This window comes from Pimephales promelas, chromosome 23 (genome assembly GCF_988280905.1).
Source record: "Pimephales promelas chromosome 23, fPimPro1.hap1.1, whole genome shotgun sequence".
Taxonomy (NCBI): domain Eukaryota; kingdom Metazoa; phylum Chordata; class Actinopteri; order Cypriniformes; family Leuciscidae; genus Pimephales; species Pimephales promelas.
This window is the reverse complement of record NC_142791.1, coordinates 4,195,309-4,216,600: the sequence shown is the minus strand read 5'-3', so window position 1 is coordinate 4,216,600 and position 21,292 is coordinate 4,195,309. Positions and strand designations below refer to the sequence as shown.

The following is a 21,292-nucleotide window of genomic DNA, read 5'->3' as shown; positions in this document are numbered from 1 at the left end:
TCTATGCTGAAGCAGCAGGAGTGGTGAGTGGAACACAAGACCAAACTGCATGAGACAAATTGCTTTCTCAGTCCCATTTGATTCAACCTCTGTGATGGGTGGAACACATACTGTGCACGCAAAGAGGAACAAATTTCTCCTTTTCTGCTCTTTGCTCTGTGAACGGTGAAATCTTTGAACATATGTGAACCAAAAGGGAAGAAAGGAACATTCTCTTTGCTACTCAGTAATCAAATTCAACTAGGTTTCTGTTGTCCAATAATTGAAATGTTTAAGTGTGAAAATCGAAATGATCTCCACTGCGAGCGAAACGTCTTCACTTCGACAAATGAGAACGTTCCAGTTGCATTAGCAATTCGGTCTGCTCACCTCTCTTCTTAGCGTAAAATAGTAATTGTGTTGAGAAAGTGAGAATCCCCTCAAACAAAAGCCATCCCTTTCATGACCGACGAGCAGCCAAAGCTATTGGAGAGGGTCAGTTTTGTTTAAAAACACTCCCTCTCTCATGCCTTTGAGAGAGTAGCTTGATGCAGAAATGAAGGGTGTCTGCTTCGCCTTTTGTGGTACGAGCCAATGGCGGTCAGGCAATGGGTTTTCACCCGTTTGATGTTTAAAGTGCGCGAGAGTATGTCACTCTGAAGGATTTGATCAGTCAACTAGCAGACACTTGATTAATGGAACTGATCCCTTTCGGTATGGGAGATCCTCCCCGTTCACTCCCGGGCCTTGTTTTCCTTCTTTGGGACGTGCAGAACGAATGACACAGATGTTGTTGGAGGAGACAGTCCCCGTCCCTCTCCTCCTCTCCCGCGCTCCCAGCATGGGGCCTGAAACTTGTTTTTCAATCATTGTTTCCGCCAACTTCTTTCCCAAAAGAGAGAAGCGAGGCGAGAAAGAGGAGGGAGAGAGCGGAGGGAGCGCTTAATAAAAGAGGGAGGGAAAGTAAATACAAAGCATTTGTGGATTATAAAGAAAAACATTCTTTATAACAATCTCTCGATAATTTAGCACTGCGAGGACTGTGGGGAGAAGGGTGGATCAGTCTTAGCCACAGTTGGGAAGTTGGGATGGTGTAGTGGAGGGTGCAAGTCCAGAGGAGAGGAGCTTCAAGCTGAAGATGCAGGTGTCAGCATGGCTGCTGTGGGTGGCATGGCTGTGTACCTGGACCGAGGCGGCGCGCCATTGCCAATGCCAGTGCGCATGCCTACCTGACGAACAGGTGGCACAGAGGTCAGAGGGAAAAGGGCACCTTCGCCATCGTCTGGCACACGAGCGGGCATCACACAGGGAGAGGGCCCATCGCAGGAAAGGTAAAACCAATGGATTTTTACCAATAATGATGTCAAATCGTGATTCTACTCATAAACAGATGTTTTGTTGAAGATAAATCATTTAAATTTCTAAATCTGTATAAAAAAATGATCACTTTTACTCCCAATCTAATGGTAATGTTATTCAGAATCTAATGGTTTCGGCAGCCGCTCTCTCGGCATATCAGCATGGGGTCCAAAGCATGAAATCAGAAAGACAGTGATAACTTGATAAAGTCTTTTTTCACTTCATGACTTTCACTTGTGGTCACCGTTAATTTAATTTAAACGTGAAGGGTTCATTACGTTAGCGTTACGGTACTGTATTGTGTTGGATTTACGTGACAATTTTGAAGTTTCACTGTTTAAAAAACTTTAGTTGGTGTAGTTTATGGTATATTTGACCTTTTAATTTAGTGGATGGCAATCCAAGAAAACTTTGCGAATGATTTGTTGAATAATTGATGTTGTTTGACTTTTGGAAAGTAATGAACAAGAGGAAAAATTGGATAAATTTATTCTTCCTTTGCTATTTTATGAAAATAAAAAATTCCTCCCAACTGATATATATATATATATATATATATATATATATATATATATAAACACTTGTTACTAAAAGCATGCTTTATTCCTTATTTGAGACAGTTTTGTACATAAATAATGCTAAGCTCATACTCGGACTCTTAAGAAATTAAATTCAAAGAGAATTATTTATGAGTAAAACGTGCTGAAAAGTTAGTCTAAGTGCTAAATCAGCCTGGGCTTCTTTTGCGGTGCAGCTTTAATTCTGTGTTGTGGTATGCAGCCCCATAGTCCCTCAACATCTTTTGTTAGTCGCTGAAAGCTGGTGATCCACAGGGCCATCAAGGCACTGCTCTCTGGATCAATATACGTGTCCATCAGTGTGGCTTGCTCTTTTAGGCCACACAATGGACAGTTCTCTAACAACACTTTATTTATATGTGGCTTTCGAGAAAATGAACTGCCGCCGCCTCTGCTTTTCTCTCTTCTCTTTCTGTTTTCTTCTCACTCCGTCTCACCCCCTCAGCGACCGTATTTACACAGACTTAATAGTAATTGGAATTAGCAAGTGTTGCCCCTCAGTGTTGTTTTAGTTCTACAGTAACAGCTGTGCTTAGCTTTCACTTTTGTAAACTTTCTTGATTCATTTTTATTTTGTCTTTGATGAATATTCTTTAAGAAACGTATTAATCTAAGTGACAAATTTGTTTTTTTAATTGGGAAGAAAAAGTTTATTGTGTGACTTGAGCATTGGGAACTTTCTATTCTCTTAAGTTTTTTAAAAATCTGATTTGTTGCTGATTTTTAATTTTTTTGACTGGCTAATATGAAATTTAGAGCAAATGTATATTCATTAAAAAAAAAAAATCTTGGCTGTGAGGTCTAATGCTTTCCTGTTTCTCTATGCTGTCATCACAGACATTTGTTAAAACCTTTATCACAGTAAATTGCTGACAGATTAGGGAAATCACTATCAACCAACCACAACAAAAGTTGTCTAGAATAGGCTAGCTAGTAGCCATGTAAGAAAAGAAAAAGGTTCGAGACACGTTGTATACTATCGAAGAAAAAAATAATGGAAACAAACACTCCTCCTTCTCCCTTATGAGTAACGTTAACTGAATTTGGCCCAAATGATGTTCCATTAAAACAATGTCGTCTTGAATTCAAACCCAAAACAAAAACAGAGGGCAAAAGCTTGACTTCAGGAAACTGTACGTCACATGTGTGTAGTTTACGTTACCTCAGCAATTGTTAGAGGCATTAGTTATCGCTGGTGTAAATACACTCCGGTCATCATGTCATCAACTCCTGAGTCCTGCTGCTCGAGTCACCGGGGCGGGTCTCAATCCGGATGGCGCACTGTTCAACACTCTCATACTGACTGGAACGACAGAGACACATGACTGCGATAGGCTACCTGTAGAACGATGCGTTGATAATTTTCATAAACTTAATTCGACGTGACACGTAATATGACGAGACACTTTATCAAGCTCTTTTGGATTTTGGGGATTATTTATAATATTGAAGGTAAGCACTAACTTTTTCAGTCTTTTACTATCGTCGTGTTTATGATGAATAATATTTATAAATTTTACAACAAAAATATATACGACCGATAGGAATATAGCCTACATATAATTACAATAATAATAACTGAATTGGATTAAAGTATTTCTATATTTTTTGTATTTTTTTACGATGCAATGTTCCCTTTAAGAACGAATAAGTTGATTATTATTCAAACAATGGGCTATAATGTTAACTTATATACCTTTCAACCCCATCATCGTATAAAAAAGTTAACATTTCACAAGCTATATTATTAATTTAGTTACATGTTAAACGTATAAGGTAACTTATGTTACTCCAAATTTTAAGAAATATTATTTACATGCTAACAAATACCTCATACTAACAAATGCTGTTTATAAAAATCAACATTTATGCAAACAACATTTTAAATTATGCCCAATGTTTCCTTTAAACAGTCTCAAAGCTCATTTAGAATGTCACAATATACTGTTAAAGTGCAGCATTTATTTTACATACTTAAGTGTTTCTCCCAAATTCCTCCACAGTGAAAATGACATCGCAGGACTGTGAGACCGTGTTTCCTCTCTTTCAGGAAACTGCCCCATCAGAGACAATAGAAACTTTTTATAGTCAAACACAATTTTGCCAAGAATGTAGAGCTCAAATTGTCCATTGTGCATTTCACCCTAGTTTACTTTTGATGCATCAGGAACAGACTTAGCATACTTGGCTTATTTCAGTTTATGTTTACCAACAAAATTTATGTTTTTCAAATCCGATAGACAACAAGGACTTGTTGTAAGACCAAACCAAATGCTTTTTTTGTTTGTTTCAAGGAAGGACACCCTCTCATGGCCATGTGATTGGCATGTTTTGGCGTGAGAGTACAAAGAGACATTGTAGGACATTGTAATTGGGCCAATAATAGCAGAGGGGCATTCCTGCGCTTGGTGCACACAGGTGACGGATGTCCTGTTGGTCTATGACTTTTGTTTGTAAGTGCTGGGCTTTTGTTCCTCTCTAGAGTGGGAAAAACAGCCTCCGGCACTAACTCCGTACAGGAAATGTGTTTCCCTTACTCATCTCGGGGTCATCAGGCCATCCCAAACAAAAGAATTCAACGAGCTCTCAGGACAGGGATTTGTTCAGTGTATTTGTTTAGTGGATATCACTGGTGTTTGATTCTTCATTTTCTGTCCTCCAGGTTCCAGGCTCGTTTCAGATAGTGGCCTTCCACGTATTGTCCACCATCCCTCTGATGTGGTGGTCCGGGTGGGCAACCCGGCCACGCTATCCTGCAGGGCAGAGGGCAACCCTGAGCCCACCATTGAGTGGCTCAGAAATGGCCAACCCCTGGACATAAACAAGATGGATGCGCAATCACAGCCTATCGTTTTACCAGAAGGAAGTTTGTTCTTCTTCAGCGTCGTCCCTGGCCGAAAGAGTCAGTCCCATGAAGCCGTGTATGCCTGCGTTGCTCGGAACAGTGTCGGGATTGCGACCAGCAGAAACGCCTCTCTTCATATAGCAGGTTTGAATCAGGATCTTTGGATGTTTCCTGATATTTAAAGAACAGTTCACTTGAAAATGAATGAAATCATTGTCATGTTGTTTTAAATCTATATGCATTTAGGCTGCATTTACACACTGCAGGTCTTGATGGCTAAATCCGATTTTCTGACTATATCCAATTTTTTTGACGACCCGCTTACATCATCTTTTAAAGTGACCCATATCCGATTTCTGCATTTACACTATAGTATACACTGCTGAAACTACAAAATGTAGACATTCTGACCCGGAAAAGGGAGTAAAACAGCACGAAATGCAATGGATGCTGATCAAATTATGCAGTGTTTTGCTTTCCACAATATTTTGAAAAGTCATCCAAAAAGTCAGCAAAACATTGGTCTCGTAAGGCGAAGAAAAAGAGGAGAGCCCTTGTTGGCACTGTAGCCACAAGCGCTTAAAACCACGCCTCCCCATATCTCGTGAAATGTCTTCAAACACGGATTTATTTCTGTAAACAACCCTGCCCCAAACACTCAAAAGACATGAAACCTCCACATTGCTCTACTGTGTGTATCCTCCGTCCACCATCCCGCCTATATTAAGTCATGTGATCTCAGTTGGTGATGACGTCACTTTTTTAATGACGTACGACTCGCATTTACTGGGGAATATCCGATTTGTCTCCTTACATGGCACACGCAAAATGCACATATCCGATTTATCACCGCATATGAGTGAGGCCTGAATCCGGTCTGAGAAAATCGGAATCCATGTGCTTTTTTTCTGCTTAAATGGGAGGAAAAAAACTGATTTGGGTCACTTGAATCATGCTGTGTAAATGGGGCCTTAGTTGTTTTGTGGAACATGACCATAGACATTTTGACAAATGCATTTTAAATTTTTTTGTAAATTAGTCAATGGAGTCCAAAACAAACATCTCCACAGTCAGTTCCCACATAAACTCACTTGTTTGACCCCGATAAAAACGAGTGACCTGTCAAGACCTACTTAAATGCTCTGAAGCAACAAGAGGGTGAGGAAGCTTATTGAGATGTTCCATGAGATTACTGAAGATCAGATGTCAACGTTTGCATTCCTGCCAGAAACAAACAGCACTAATTGAGCTGTGACAGCATGCTGTGTTTGTAGCCCAAACAGATTCCTCGGCAGGCCCGTTTACTCTGCATTCCACTGGATTGGAGCAGGACCTGATTGAGACATTAAATCAATTGTTGCACACAATGAATTTGCGTTTTGTTTACATCGATTCATCTGTTAGATAAACAAGCTACATCAGATGAGTTGACAATAGGCCCTGATTACTAAAGCAAAAGACCATTATTAATGAAGAAAATTTTTTTTTTCCTGAAATGTAGCAACTGATTGTCAGAATTTCTGTTCGTTTTTTGACCACAACTGGCAATTAGCATTTAGACTACCATTCAAATGTTTGGAGTCGGTAAGATTTTAAAATGTTTTTGATAGAAACATGCTCACCAAGGTGTTTATTTGAAACAAATTGTAGTAAAAACAGTAAAATTCTGAAATATTATTACAAATTAAAATAACTGTTTTCTATTTTGATATCTATTAAAATGTAATTTATTTCTGGGATGCGAAGCTGAAATTTCAGCAGCCATCACTCCAGTCTTCAGTCACATGATCCTTCAGAAATCATCCTTTGGTCCTCAATAATGTTTTAATATTTTTGTTGGAAACCTTGATGCATTTCAGGATTAATATAAAGTTCAAAAGAACCACATTAATTTGAAATATGAATGATTTGTAACTTTATAAAACTGTAATTTTTGCATCTTTGCTGAATAAAAGTATTAATTTCTTTTTAAAAAATCAAATCTTACCACAAACTTTTAAACAGTATTGTATGTTAACCTTTTAGCACTATATATAGCACTACAAAATGTATTATATAGATAGATTTAGTTTAATGAAACTCACATCATTGTGATTGTGTTATTTCCAGCTCTGCGGGAGGACTTCCGTGTGCAGCCCAGTGGCGTGGAGGTGGTGGTTGGTGAGGTTGCTGTGATGAATTGCAGCCCACCTGTGGGACATCCTGAGCCCAACGTCACCTGGAGGAAAGATGGGATCCCCATCAACAGCAGCAATGAACATTATAGTGTAAGAGCAAAATGTGTTTTATTTTGACATTGTTTTCAAACTTCTTGTCTGTTAAAAGGACAATGTGTAGGAATTGCTCCCAAATAGCGGTGAAAATGTATTTTACGTGCAAACGAATTGAGCTTTCCACCTCCTCGCTGTTTCAAATGCGCATTGCATCTACTGTAGCCATTATTTTACACTTAGAGTATGAATTACTGACTGTGAAAAACATGAACCATTGTAATAAGTAGTTATGCCTTCTTTGTTCGTTATATTTTCTGAAGTATGTGCATTGTTAGATATCATCATCAACTTTTAACAATAAATGTTCATCAGTCTATAAAATAAAGTACACAACCAAACAATGAAAAACAAAAAAAAATCTTATAATTAAGACTGTAACATTGACTTGCCTTGTCAAGAAGAAAGCAGGACTTCAGTGTCTCTTTTGAAATCTTTAGCTCTATCCATCTGGAAAAAGCTATCCCGACATTAACTTGTGTTTGTTGTAATCTCCGGTCACGTTTCCTTTTACAATCTATTTTGGACTTATCTGGCGACGAGGATTTGCAATGCAGCCTTTTAAACTTGCCGGGGCCGTGACAAGCGCCTATCACTGCTCTGCTCCTCCGCTTCTGCTGCGTTTAGTCACGTGACCCAGGCTCTGAACGAAAACGCATTGGCCTAGCACTTTTTGTCCCTCTCTGCTATTATAGTTTATTATAACTACATGGAAGCCTCCATGGACCTACCCATCCCATGTATATAAAGATTATGAATTCTTCGTTTACGAGGAGGAGTCAGATAATTGGCTGAGGTATTTGTACACCATGGAGGACATATTTATGAATAAAAATATTGATTTTAAATAATAAAATACATTAAAAAGTACATATTGTCCCTTTAATATATTTTTCTTGAGAACTATTCTTGGTATATGTCTGTAGAGGGCAGTATAACACAAAAAGAGAATCCTTAGTACCCTGAAAAGTATTTTGTGTGCCTGGATCACAATATATTTCTGCTTATCTTCATATAGGAACTGAATGGCAAACTGATAATTGCTCCAGCCCAGAAGAATGACTCTGGAGTTTACAGCTGTATAGCCTCAAACATAGTTGGAGTGAGGGAAAGCCGCGCCGCTCGGCTGTCTGTATTAGGTGAGCCCTGTTAATGTGCTTTAATGTACGGTGTGATACATTGTCACTTTGCTCTAAAATGTCAAAAACCCATGTTTCTGTTATTCTTCCTCAGCTAAGCCAATGTTATTGCGTAAACCAGAGGATGTTTCAGTGCAGCTTGGGGAGTCAGCACAGTTTTACTGTGAGGCTGACGGAGACCCCATGCCTTCCGTAGAGTGGAGCCGAGACCAAGGACCTCTACCCAATGGCAGGTCAGACCCATCGATCTTTCCACATCATTTGAATGTTGTACCTGTAGGTTTTTATGAGGCCACAGTCATTTATTAAGCACTAAGAGTGTAATAAATGAAAATAATACATAAAATAATAAACAAACCTAGTCATTTCTTTTAAATAATCTGAATCAAGTATAGGGCCTTTTCAAACTCTCAGCCAAACCATCAATTGTAAATGTTTGATTTGTCCTGTAAAACTACATATTACTTTACCAACATTATTGCTTTATGCTTATTTAGTGTTGACTTAGTTTTAGTAAATTAATTAGCTTATCTTTATGTCCTGGATTCAACCATAAGTTGGCACGAAATGGACATTGCGATTGTCTTTTCTTCCCTATTGTGACGTATATCCGAGTGAAATGGCTTTTCGAACAAGACAAAAATGAGGATTGATTGGATCGTTGTGGTTTGCTGTTGCTATGATCTAAAGTCTGTAAAAAAAGATGGACAACATGTCTTCACTTCCTTCCACTGTACAAAAATGAAGCCAAAATATCCCAGAAACAGTCACTGCTGCTGATGTCATTTGAAGCCTGAGTCCGCGCAGTACTGATCCTAGTATCGAGCTAGTAGTCAACCAAGTATCAAAAATCCTACTCCCACAGACTCAATCACACGCACAGCTGTCAATCACTCCGCTTTTATAGCATCAAATTAACTAAAACCACACTAAAACCCTTTAACATATACCAGCGTGATAAGACCTACCTAAAATGACAGAACGCATCTTCAGAAAAAACATTTGAAGTATAATTTGATTTCTTGAATTCCATTTGATTACATTGAGAAGGTGGGGGTTATGACATATACTGCAGCCAGCCACCAGGGGGCGAACCAAATTATCCAAATTACTTTATTCCATAAAAATAAGAATTGCTGACCAGTATTAACATAATATATTGTGAAATTATGATTCACATCCCTAAGCACTTTTTACAATCACATTTGCCAGGTATTTAATCAACCCAGACCACAGTCTGCAAATCCACTATGTGACGGCTCAGGACATGGGCAGGTACACCTGCACAGCAGAGAATAAGCTCGGGGTGTCTGTGGCCAGCGCACAGCTTCTTGTAGAGGGTAAGAATATATATAATTATTCGATCAACAACAGTCAATCACTTTTTTTCTAAAACAGCATGCACACTTCAACCACTTCCCAGCATGCCATTTGTATTCCACTCACCCTGTTGAGATTAGCGATGTCTGGTTAATATATGTTACAGATACAGGAAGCACTAGACTGCGAGACCTACACAAGGAGCTGTCTGCCTTACGTGTGAGCCTGGAGAACGTCACAGTTATGAGCACAGCCTCCAACATGTCTCAAGTCATGTGGAGGGTAAAGCAGTTCCGCTCATCCCTGACAAAACATGCATCACACGTCAAATAATTGTACTTTGTTAAGTAACTCTTGTCTTTCTGTATGTAGCTGCAGTCGTCTATGTCACAGCCTCATTATCTTGAAGGCTTTGAGGTGCTGTATCGCTCTCTCCTGCCTGCCAGCTCAGAGTGGACAGCTCAACGGGTTCCTCAGCCTGGCCTTCACACCCATGTGGGACCTCTGAAGAGAGGCTACAAGTACGAGTTCAAAGTCCGACCCTACGGCGGGAGCCTGTACGGCAGGGAGAGCAACACCAGACACTTACGAGTGCCAGAGATAGGTGAGAATCTACGGTAAATTGAGCCCAATTTCTCACGCTGAAGTGTCAACCTGGTCGGTCAAATGCCTGAAAGATGAGTTTATCTATAGATCTACCAATTGAGCCACCCGTGATTGACTAGTTTTACCGCAAATTAGTTAAAATATCAAATTAGTTAAAAGATGTGTTGAGCTCCTAACGGCACGGTCCTAAAGAGCTTACGCCAAGCTAAACTCAAAAGTTGGCAGCTCTGTATTAATGATTATTATATACCATAGTATTTGCATGATACTTTAAACAATACCATAGTAATATCATAGGACATCCCAAAAAACAATATTATTGTGGTTACTTAATTATCCTACATTGTTTACTTCTTATATCGTACATACTCTTTTGATCACTTATACATTTTAAGGAAAAATAGTCCCACAGTTTTAAGAAAAAATCATTTTTACTCAGCAAAGATGCATTAATTAAATAAAAATTGATAGTAAAGATGTTTATGTTACAAAAGATTTTGGTTTCACTTCTTCTGTGTTGTTCTTTTAAAACTTTTTGTCCATCAAAAAAATCCTGAAAAATATGCATCACACTTTCCATAATAATTTCCAATTTCCTTGATAATAATAAGAAATGTATATTAGAATGATTTCTGAAGGATCATGTGACACTGAAGACTGGAGTAATGATTCTGAAATTTCAGCTTTGCATCTCAGAAATAACTTTCATTTTAAAATATGTTAAAATAGAAAACGGTTATTTTAAATTACAATAATATTTCACTCTACATTACTGTTTTTACTGTATTTTTGGACTTGCATTGATATATTCTCTATTTTCAAATACATGCAGCATTGGTAAACATAAGAGACTTCTTTCTAAAACATGAAAAAAAAAATCATACAGAACTATTAAAACCAAATTGTGTCACCTTGTGCCAAATGTAACCATGTGCCCTGTTGTCAGTTCCCAGCGCACCACCTCAGGATGTGTCCATAACAATGCCCACTGACCGTAACGACACCGCGCACCTCAGCTGGGATCCTCCCCCTCATGATGCTCACAATGGGATCATTCAGGGATATCAGGTATTACTAGCAGGGAATGCTGCACCATTACATTTTTTAGCCACTGCTTTAGTCTATTAATATGGTATCATTTATATCAAACTGGCCTAAACATCACATAAAAAGATAGATAAATAGTATGTGTAGCAGCCTGCTCGTTAATGTTTTACTATGCTGTTTTTTCTGACAGGTGTGGTGTGTGGAGTCTGAGGAACTGAAGTCTTTTAACTGGACAGTGGACAGTGGAACGCACAGTATTGAGATCAGCACGCTGCAGCCCGGCAGCCTGTACTGGGTCACAGTGGCTGCCGTAAACGGGGCGGGAGTGGGGGTCCAGAGCGACCCATACAAACTGCTCATAGGTAAGCTAATAAAATAACACTGAGGTATAATTTTAAATTGTAACCTACTCAGTATGTTACCTGTTGCTCTCTTTTTTCCCTCAGAGTCGAAGCAGGAGTCGGCACCGCATCAGACAGGCATGCTCAGTATGTCTCATTTCCTCGCAGTGATTAAAGAGCCGGTATTCATTGGAAGCGCTGGCACCCTCCTGTGGTGTGTTTTGATGATTACTGCCCTGTTTTTGTACAGGAGACATGTCAGACCTGCTAACCTAAGAGGCAAAAGCTCAGGTAATCTATAAATTTGTCCCAATCTAAATTCTTTTTTTTTATTTACTTTATGCTCATAATCATACAATCATAATTCTCTCTTCCATTTATAGGCTTATATAGACTGGAAAGTGAAGATCTCATTATCAAACACAGGTAAAAAATAATCCCACTAAATTCCAGATAAGAAAAATAATTATACTCTGTAAATCACAATTATAACAAAAAAAGATATACTATAAGTCAGAATTATGAGATAAGTCAAAAATGACCAAAACTCGAAATAACGAGATTGAAAAGTTGAAATTATGAGTTAAAAAGTCATAACTGTGATAAAATATGACATAGACTTAGTCATAATTACTACTTAGTGTGTCTTAATTTCGTCTTTTTATCTCATAATTATGGCTATCTCATAATTGAATTCATACAATAATTGCAACATTTTATGGCATTTTTTTCTTATAATATCAATTTATATCATTATGCTTTTTTTAATCTCATAATTCTAATTTACCACTGCATGGCCTTTTTTTAAAGTGGCAAAAACTGGCTTCCACAAGTAACTGTGTCACCATCCTCATTATTTCTCTTCTAGAATGGCGGCACCAGACTCTCCGTGGATCTCTGGAGGCTGGAGGCCAGACTCCAGCAGTGAGCCCAAGCAGGGCCTTTGGACCCAGAAGCAGGACAACTCTGGCTTCCGGAGGACCAGTAAGTCTTTCCCTTTTGTTTTAAGTTTTAACTCAAAACTTGGAACACCAAAACTACCATTTGAAACACAACTTAGCATCTTCTTAACTCTTTCCCTGCCTTTGACAGAATTTTCAGTCATTCATGAGACAACGCTTCCCCGCCATTGACTTTTCCAGCTTTCCGTGTTTTCACTGTGTTATACAGTAGGGCGCGCTATTATGCAACTTTTGAAAGAGAAGCTCGGGATCTAAACTCTGGCAAAAAAGGAGCAGAAACGAGCTATAAAAGCATTGCTTATGCACGTTGTAGTCATTGGGGGGGGAAGCCGATTTTCTCCACTTTTTGCTCAAACTGTTTATTTTTTTATGAAATGTACCCACATTCAAGAGTTAATAAATGAGGAATGTAGTTTTGTTTAAAAGCAGAGGCTCTGTTCTTTCTTTTGATATATTGCATGTTCATACAATAAAGTATTCTGAGGGCCGTAGAAGTTTTGTGAAAATTATAAGAACATTCTGTCACAGTTAATGCATAAGTCATCATTACTTACCCCCATGTTGCTCCGAGTCTGCATTATGAGACACAAAAAGAAGATGTTTTATAAAATGTTCACGTTCCTCCGTTACAGTGAAATTGTTCACCTGTGAAACACAAAAGAAGATGTTTTAAAGAATGTTCATGCTCCTCCGATACAGTGAAATTCTGATAACAAAATTCGATTTTTTTCATTAAACTATTCCTTTTAGACTTTATTTATCCCAAATCTTCATCTCACCATCCATACACCCTCATCTACTCCTCTTTTGTTGTCTCTCGTCATCTCTCTGGATGACAGATACGTCCTCGTGAGAACCTTCAAAGATGCCTGTCACCCCTAAAGTCCTCATCAACTCTAATTACTGTTGACATCTTGGCACATTATGTAAATCTGTCTGATTTTTACCTCTGTACTGACAGCTCTGCCCATTATGGCTAAAAAGGAGCCAAACCCCCTGCGGTCAGCCGTCCCCATTGTACCAGACAACTGCGGCGTCTATGGCACCTTTTATGTGGATCTAACCGGCAATGGACTGAAGACGTTTAATAGTCCGGGTCGCTGTCCCAGAATGCCCCACGGCAACTCTCAACTGCATAACTCGGAGACTGTTCGCATCACCGAACCCATCGTCAAAACCGCCGTTGTGAGGGAAGTGCAGGCATTGCCATGGAAACGTGCCCTCCCTTCCCAGCCCAACATGGGAGTTCTAAAGGAATCGTGGGAGAAAAATCACAAGCGTGGTGAGACATCCTTACATTCACAGAGTCCTTAACATTAATTTCGTCCAGCACTGACATGTTTGTCCACTTCCAGAGCTGCACATGGTGAAAAGCGCCCCATTAATGCCCATGAATCAACACGCTCTGGCAGTGTGCAGTGTACCAAACAACCATCAGCAGAGATTCAGTCAGCACCCTGCAGGTTTGAACACTAGCATTTCTCATGTTTCAAATCCTAAACCTAATCCTTTGAATCTCAGAGGAAGTGTAGTGAAACTATCTCTTCTAAGCTGATGTACATTCCCTCAGGTGGTGTATCAGAGCATGTGAAGCTACCAAGTTCTCCACGTATCCTGCATTACTCCACCTCTCTGCAGCTGGTGGACATGTTACCCAGCCCCCCGCCTCTTCCAGTGGAGGACAACCACAGCCTCAGCTCAGAGGACGAGTGAGAATCACACCGACACCCAGAGCTAAATTTACTTTTTTTTTTAGCCCAACAGACATTTTAGTTATGTTGTTAAAACTTTATAATAGGGTTCAATTGACCCTTCGCTAAGCCCCGCCCTCCCTAGTTACTGTTGCTACGCCTGTCAAGCTTTCGTGGCTGGCACATCTATTACAGTGTGTATGCACCGGTGTCAGACATTCCCAATCAGATAATTAGTCATTTTTGGTGAACATGTGAAATATCTGAGAGGGCTAGACAAAAGGGACTGCAGTATTTCATTCGAGGGATATATCCACGACATAATATGCAACCGATTAGAGAATAATTTCTTAAAAATTGAAGCTAAAACCTATCGTCCCAGTGCAAGCAGCAGCATCCTATGCTGACCGTTCAAATGGGAAACACAAATTGAGGAACAGCTATGTTCGTGCACAGCAGGGTATGTGAAATATGAAAATGATCCTAATAGTTATAAATCAAACAGCTTATCCATAAATCTTGTGGAATAACACTAACACCGGGAGAGCCGAGACCGGATTGCGTTAAAGTTACTTAAGGGTAGTAGGCCGTCGATAAACAAAATGCTGAAATATAAATGCTATAAATATATAGTCTTATTTTACGTTAAAATATATGCATTATGAACAAAGAACCGTCAATATTTCCAAGCAACAGGTGTTTTTTGTTAATCCTGTCGACATTTAGTTGTGAATGGGTCTCCCACCGCTTGATCACACCCATCATTTCTCCCCTCGGCTTTTAGATTTTCGGGAAGGAAAAAAATCCACCGTCAAAACTTTTAGGATACAGAGTATCAGATTTGCACAATCCATATGTTAAGTACAATCCTTCAGCATGTTTCCCTTGCTCGAAAGCTCCAGCGCCTAGTTACGGTTGCTAAGACACGATTGGCCAGTTGCTGTTTTCGGGCGTGGCTCAGTGAAGGGTCAATTGGTTAAATATTTGGTAATGCATTAGGTATCATCATGAACTACCAATTTTTTCTGCATTTATTCATCTAGTTCACCCTAAAAATTAATTTGCTGTTAATTTACTCACCCTAAGGGGTCTTTTTTCTTCAGTAGAAATGTAAAGAAAATCTTTAGCTGAAACCGTTGTCCTTGATGATTCTTATAATGCAAGTCAACATCAGCTACCGTCACTTTAAGAGTAAAAAAAAAACAAAAACATAGACAAGCAAAACAAAATTAATACCTGTAGCTCCTGACGATACATTTGGGGTCTTGTGTAGCGAAACCATCAATATGTGAAAGAAACTAGAACATTATTACCTGTAATCCACAGCCTCTGCTAACAGTCCTGAGTGTGTTAATGGCAGTCTGGAGCGCGTAATGACATCAATTGGCTCCAGTGTAGCTTGCGTCCCAACATGCTTTCTTCTGCAGAACACAAAAGAAGCTATTTTGAAGAAAGTCATACAGATTTGGAATGAGTTGAAGATAGGAAAATGAGACAAATTCTTTTTTGGGGCTGGGTGAACCATCATGTAATGTTACTTTCTAAATATGCCAATACATTTTAACATTTAGTGTTAGTTACTGTAATTATTTTGCTGTTATGTTGCATTAAAAAGGAGTATTAAAAATAGATCTTGGGAAATCAGAGCACTGTGTGTAACAACTTCTGATCTATAAAGGAGGAAAAGCTGAAACATCTGAGAAGCTGTAAACTTCCTGGAAAGTTCAGTGCACAGGAATCAACTAGAACTTTAGATTGTGTTTCTTCTCATAAATGGTGATAAACGTCAGTGATTCAGCATTCTGTCACAGCAGGATGTGAGTGGTGCTAAATCACTACTGCTGAAACAGAGCTCAAGATTTATGTTCATTTCTCACAGACAACTTCAGGGGTTGTGCCCCTGCATGTCCGTAATGACAGTGTCTGTGACAATCCCATGTCTTTATAGCGTGAGAAGAGAGAATCTACTACTGTCTCTCTCTGCTCTCAGACTAAAAGACTGGAAACCAATTTAGCCTGTATCTCAACTCTAATGGACAGGGAGGCAGAAGGGGAAATGGCCCACACTATTTATTAGAAGGTCTGTAAGTGAGGGGAAGTGTGTTTTAAATGCATGTAGCTAAGTTTAAACTAGCTAGCAGGAACGAACACAGAACTGCCCATTCAGAGTCTCATAAAAAAACACACTAACACCTTTCTAAAAGAACATTTAATAGCTGAGAGGTTTTTTTTAGACATAATGGGGTTGTTGTTTATGTTTCATGCAAGTACTTTGTCTCAGATGTAAAATATCTTACACGCAAATGAAATAGTTGTTTTATAAACCTATAAAATGAATAAGGATAGCTTAGTTACACAGTGAAAAAAACATCTTGAGCATGAATTAGGAATATGGGTAACACTTTACTTGAAGGGGTATGCATAAGACTGACCTTCTTAATCATGAGTAGTATGCCAGTGTGAATTTAAACATATCTGATCCCTCAGGTCGACCAGATCCACCAAGCTGACGGTCGACATCGGCTCTCAGCAGTCTGTGTGTGCCGCCTCTGGGCTCCAGGGTTTCACTACGACCACTACGGGCTGTCCGGCCCAGCTCAGCCCGTCCTATAGCCACCTGTCCACTGCCTCCTTCTGTCTCTCCACCGATGACTACCAGGACACCACGCTCAGTACTCAGGGCCACACTCAGTACATGGAGATCAGCCCTAAACCACAGGGGCCGAGGTATGAGAACACCTGAAAGAGCATTTCTGTGAATAAAGTATCAAGGGCTGATTTTGATGTCTCCCATCAGTTCTCCATCAATGCCCCGTCCATTCTCTCCCACGCCCACGTTCGGTTACATCTGCGGGCCCGTCGACAAGGAGATGGATGATGAGCAGGGGTGCCAGCCGATCGGACTCAGGGGAGCCACCCTGAGAAGCACGCCCTCCTCCTGTTACAGCGAATGGGAGGGTTCGTTGTGGAACGGCTGGGGTTCGGTGTCCGAGAGCAACGCGGCGAGCGCTCGAACGAGCATCATCAGCTCTTCTGACTGCTCGTTCATAAACGATGCGAACTTTGCCCGCGTCCTGGCTCTGACAGCCGAGTCTATGAGCGGTACTTTATCAGGCAAGACATAACTCTCTTCAACCTCTGTAGGATTAGGTTGTTTTATTTATAGCCTCCACGTGATTATTCAAGTATCAAGTTTGCTAACAGCAATACTGATGTAGTTGACAGAAATGGCCACTAGGTGGAACAATCTGCTCATACAGTCGAGGTCTGTGGCTTTCCACACAGATTCGGCACATGGGAGATCTGCTCATTTCCACACAATTGGAATGGCCACTGTTTAAGTAGTGCGTGATGAAATAAAGCAAAAACATTTGGGTGAAAATGTTCGTAAATGCAAATATTTGGGCTAATCTTAATCAAGCTTATTGTGGAATTGTATTGTACTCTCAGATCTCACATTTGACCTTGTTTAAACCTGTTCTGATGGGCAGACTTATAAGTTATTTATAAGTCTGGCTGCATTAGTTGCTAAAACTAATCACATTTCTGTTTTATTTGCCGTTCACCACCTTTTTTCAGTTCATTAAATCATTTCTCAGTAAGGCTGAACAGTGTTTTTCTGCCTCATTTGCATAGTCAACAAATAAGTATTATGTAAATATTAATTTACATTTATGCATTTGGCAGACGCTTTTATCCAAAGCGAATTACACTGCATTACAAGATTCACATTTTTACATTTTTATCAGTTCTTGCTTTCTGCCAATGCTCTACTGTTTGAGCTAGGAAAGCTGTTCTATTCACTTCAATTCAATGAAGTGGCCTTAAAATATCTGCTCACTTGAGTCACATTTAATATTTGAATATCATTGCGTTAAAGGGATAGTTCACTTTGAAATTACTTATTGATATGTTTTAGCTTACCTCAAGGACATCCAAGATGTAGGTGTCTTTGTTTCTGCAGTAGTTTTAATTTTGATATCTATCAGTCATATAATGGAGGCCTATGGTCACCACCTCAAAGAGCATGCACAGAGAAGTCCAAATTAAACATGATTTAATGACTCGTAAATGTAAGTACCCTTGATGGCCTAAGACACAAAACGAGCAGTTTGTGTGAGAAAATGAACAGTATTTATATCGATTTTACCTCATTTAACCACAGCCACAAAGCACCCGTGCCCTCAGATCACTTGGATGTTGCTGTGGTTACAAGAAGTAAAAATGATATAAATACTGTTCGTTTTCTCACACAAACCGCTCGTTTCGTCTGTGAACTTACGAGTCATTAAATCATGTTTAATTTGGACTTCACTGTGCATGCTCTTTGAGGTGGTGACCATAGACCTCCATTATATGACTGACATACAAGAACGGTTTGACCTAAAAAATCGTTTCAGCTTACATCTTGGATGCCCTTGAGGTAAGCTGAAACATACCAAAAATGTATTTCAAAGTGAACTATCCCTTTAAATGACAAAATATCAACCCAAGTTGCTTTTATTCTATAGGAAGACAGCACAAGCGAAATAGGTTTTAAATGATAAATGAAGATAAAAATGCTTTTGGACAATTTTAAGTTGTCAAATTTAAATAGAACATATTCATAATTGTGATAAACTACACCAGCCTTCATCTTGAGATGAGCATATTCAAACTAATGGCTAAAAAAAAGTGAGGTTAGTTCTGAGAAAAACTTTAGCATTATTTATTTTTTATAATGGAATCACATTCAAACTATTTAAAGTGTCACTTAAGCACCTTTTGGGATCGTTGCATAACTTAATTGGAGAACTGTATTTTGGATGAGAATCCTCATTGTCAGATCACATTCAGAAGGCACCGCAGCGTTACGCTTCCCGATGAGACAGTGAAAAATTGCAGCCCTACTTTGGTACAATGAGAAATAATGGGATTTGAGGACCTGTCTGCAAATTGTCTGAACTCCCCCACCATCCTCTCTGAAGTTTCAGCAAATCAATCACGCCTTTCAAAAGAGAAACCTACAGGGACTTTCCTCTCTCCATTTGCTGATTGTTTCCCCCTTTCACTCTCTCTCTCTCTCTCTCTCTCTGTCTTTCAATCTCCGTGAATGCATCAGGTTAAATGACTAGTACATTGTAGCCGATGGGTTATGCATTATTATTCAGCGGTATAATGATCAAATTGACTTGTGCGACTTTATACGTATTAACAGATTGCCTTTGGTTGTGTATATTGTGTCTATGTGCATGTGTATGCATACATCTCTCTTGATTTCCTTTGTAACGTGTGTGTGATCGTGCATTTTCTGCAGATTTCTCCCCGCCTGCATCCCCCCTGAGTGTCCTGTTCCCCCCTCGAGAGTGTTTTGGAGAGCTGGAGCCGCTGCCCGTGTGGGACTGGAGCACCGCGTGGGTGGAGGAGCTGGAGGCCCAGTTCAAAGCCTCCAGAGAGACCAGGAGAACCGCCACATCTAGCAGACACTCAGGCATCGAGCACTGGAGAGGACATCTGGAGACCCCCTCGCACCGATGATCGACTTGTACACGCTTACGGGCTGTTTATGGACTACATTTCCCTGCGTTCCTCAGGGCAACCCCCCTCTCCTTGTAGTTTTGTTGGTCTTGGGTTTGTAGCAAGGTCAATTGAATGGAAAAACACACCGCTGTAAGGTACAGTGTGTGCCGTGTACACCACACCATAATAAAGACTATTGTACAGGACATTCATATTTGGCATTCGCAGACATGTAAATAAACCAGTTTTATTTAATAAACCTCCACATACGCTTTTATAAATCAAATACGCTTTTATATGACAGAGTTATCTAAAATACACAGGAGATATTATACAAGATGTTTTGTATATTATTTTATAATTCAAACACATTTCTTTCTTTAAATTTTATTTTAGTTAAGTTTGCATTTAACCTGCTATATAATGGAACAATTTTAGCAACTTTAGATTTTTTATTGATTATTGGTAGTATTTTTTTTGACTAGAAATATTGTCTTTTTTATGCACGTCAAATATTCCTCACACTTGCGGCACTACTAAAAAGTCACATTTTAGCTCATTTTATTTTTACTAATTGCCTTTAAAAGTTAATAAATGAGTATTTTATCGCAAGTATCTGCCTCTTGGATGGATCAGTGACATATGTTTGTGTTTGTTGCATTTGTGACCTACTGTCTCGTAGTTAAGGGTGCACGAGAGGTCTGTCAAGAGAACATGTACGGCCCTCCAGAGCTCTAATCCTCACCGCAAGCCAGTAGGACCGAATCAGACAACCCTAGACACCCGCTGGACACACACACACACACACAGACAGAGAAAACACAAGTGACCATGGCATGACTGCAGAGGGATTATCACTTGTCCCCTTCTCTCTCTCTCTCTCCCTACGGCCATATGCCTGGCACCAAACACACCTCCCCCAATACACACTTTTATGCATGTGCACACAAACACACTACTTGGATCTACAGCCTTGAATTCGTGTATGGCCAAAAAGGCATCTTTTTATAGCCTGCTGGTAATCCTTTGACCCAGTTTGCCATGCATGATGACCACACTAAAATGTTTTCCAACTTTTGCTTCTCTTGTTTCTTTCTTTCATTTGTCACAGCAGAGCACCCCATATTTGTCCCCAAGGATTATTTTTTGCATTAAACAATTCCTTCGTTAATGCAAATCTAAAAAAAAAAAAATTCTCCTCCTGTTTTATTGAAAAATGAATGTGCAAGAGATTAAACGTGAATTCTTTTTTTCATTCTTTGCTTGGTGAAGTTGTAATTTCTTGAAAATACCTTTAGCAGCGATATACTGTTAACATCCAGACGCCATCCACGCTGTTGAGAGCGGCGTTTAGATGAATATGCACTGCGTACTTTCCTCTAAAATAAACAAAATAAACACACACACACAAAAACAGCAGTGAGAAAGTAGCAGTTAAGAAAGCAACTAATCATATTGATGTGGATATATGTTTGCACCAGCTCTGCAATTCATCTGCATCATGTCGACACTGTTATGATGGTTTGATTATAAAAGTATATATAAAAGTACAGAATACAGTTGTGCTCAGAATTATTGGCACCCCTGATCAAAGATGATTTGATATGATTTAAAACTAGACTGTGTAACTCTTTTAGTTTATTCTTAGCTAAAAAC

At 39.4% G+C, this 21,292-nt stretch overlaps 1 protein-coding gene across 2 annotated transcripts; it reads left to right on the top strand.

Moving 5' to 3' along the window:
• The first annotated feature begins 899 nt into the window (after positions 1-899).
• robo4 (roundabout, axon guidance receptor, homolog 4 (Drosophila)) lies at positions 900-20,894 on the top strand. 2 transcript variants are annotated; one of them, XM_039676018.2, is made up of 19 exons: positions 900-1,310; positions 4,579-4,905; positions 6,871-7,028; positions 8,050-8,170; positions 8,265-8,403; positions 9,383-9,510; positions 9,657-9,772; positions 9,863-10,094; positions 11,043-11,164; positions 11,334-11,505; positions 11,590-11,775; positions 11,868-11,910; positions 12,353-12,468; positions 13,408-13,728; positions 13,802-13,909; positions 14,017-14,155; positions 16,625-16,864; positions 16,935-17,251; positions 19,434-20,894. In XM_039676018.2, the coding sequence occupies exons 1-19, from the start codon at positions 1,118-1,120 to the stop codon at positions 19,652-19,654; spliced, it is 3,399 nt and encodes a 1,132-aa protein (XP_039531952.2). In that variant the 5' UTR covers positions 900-1,117; the 3' UTR covers positions 19,655-20,894. The 2 variants fall into 2 exon arrangements, with proteins under 2 accessions (XP_039531952.2, XP_039531954.2); XM_039676020.2 differs by lacking the exon at positions 900-1,310 and adding an exon at positions 3,131-3,368.
• The last annotated feature ends 398 nt before the right edge of the window (positions 20,895-21,292 follow it).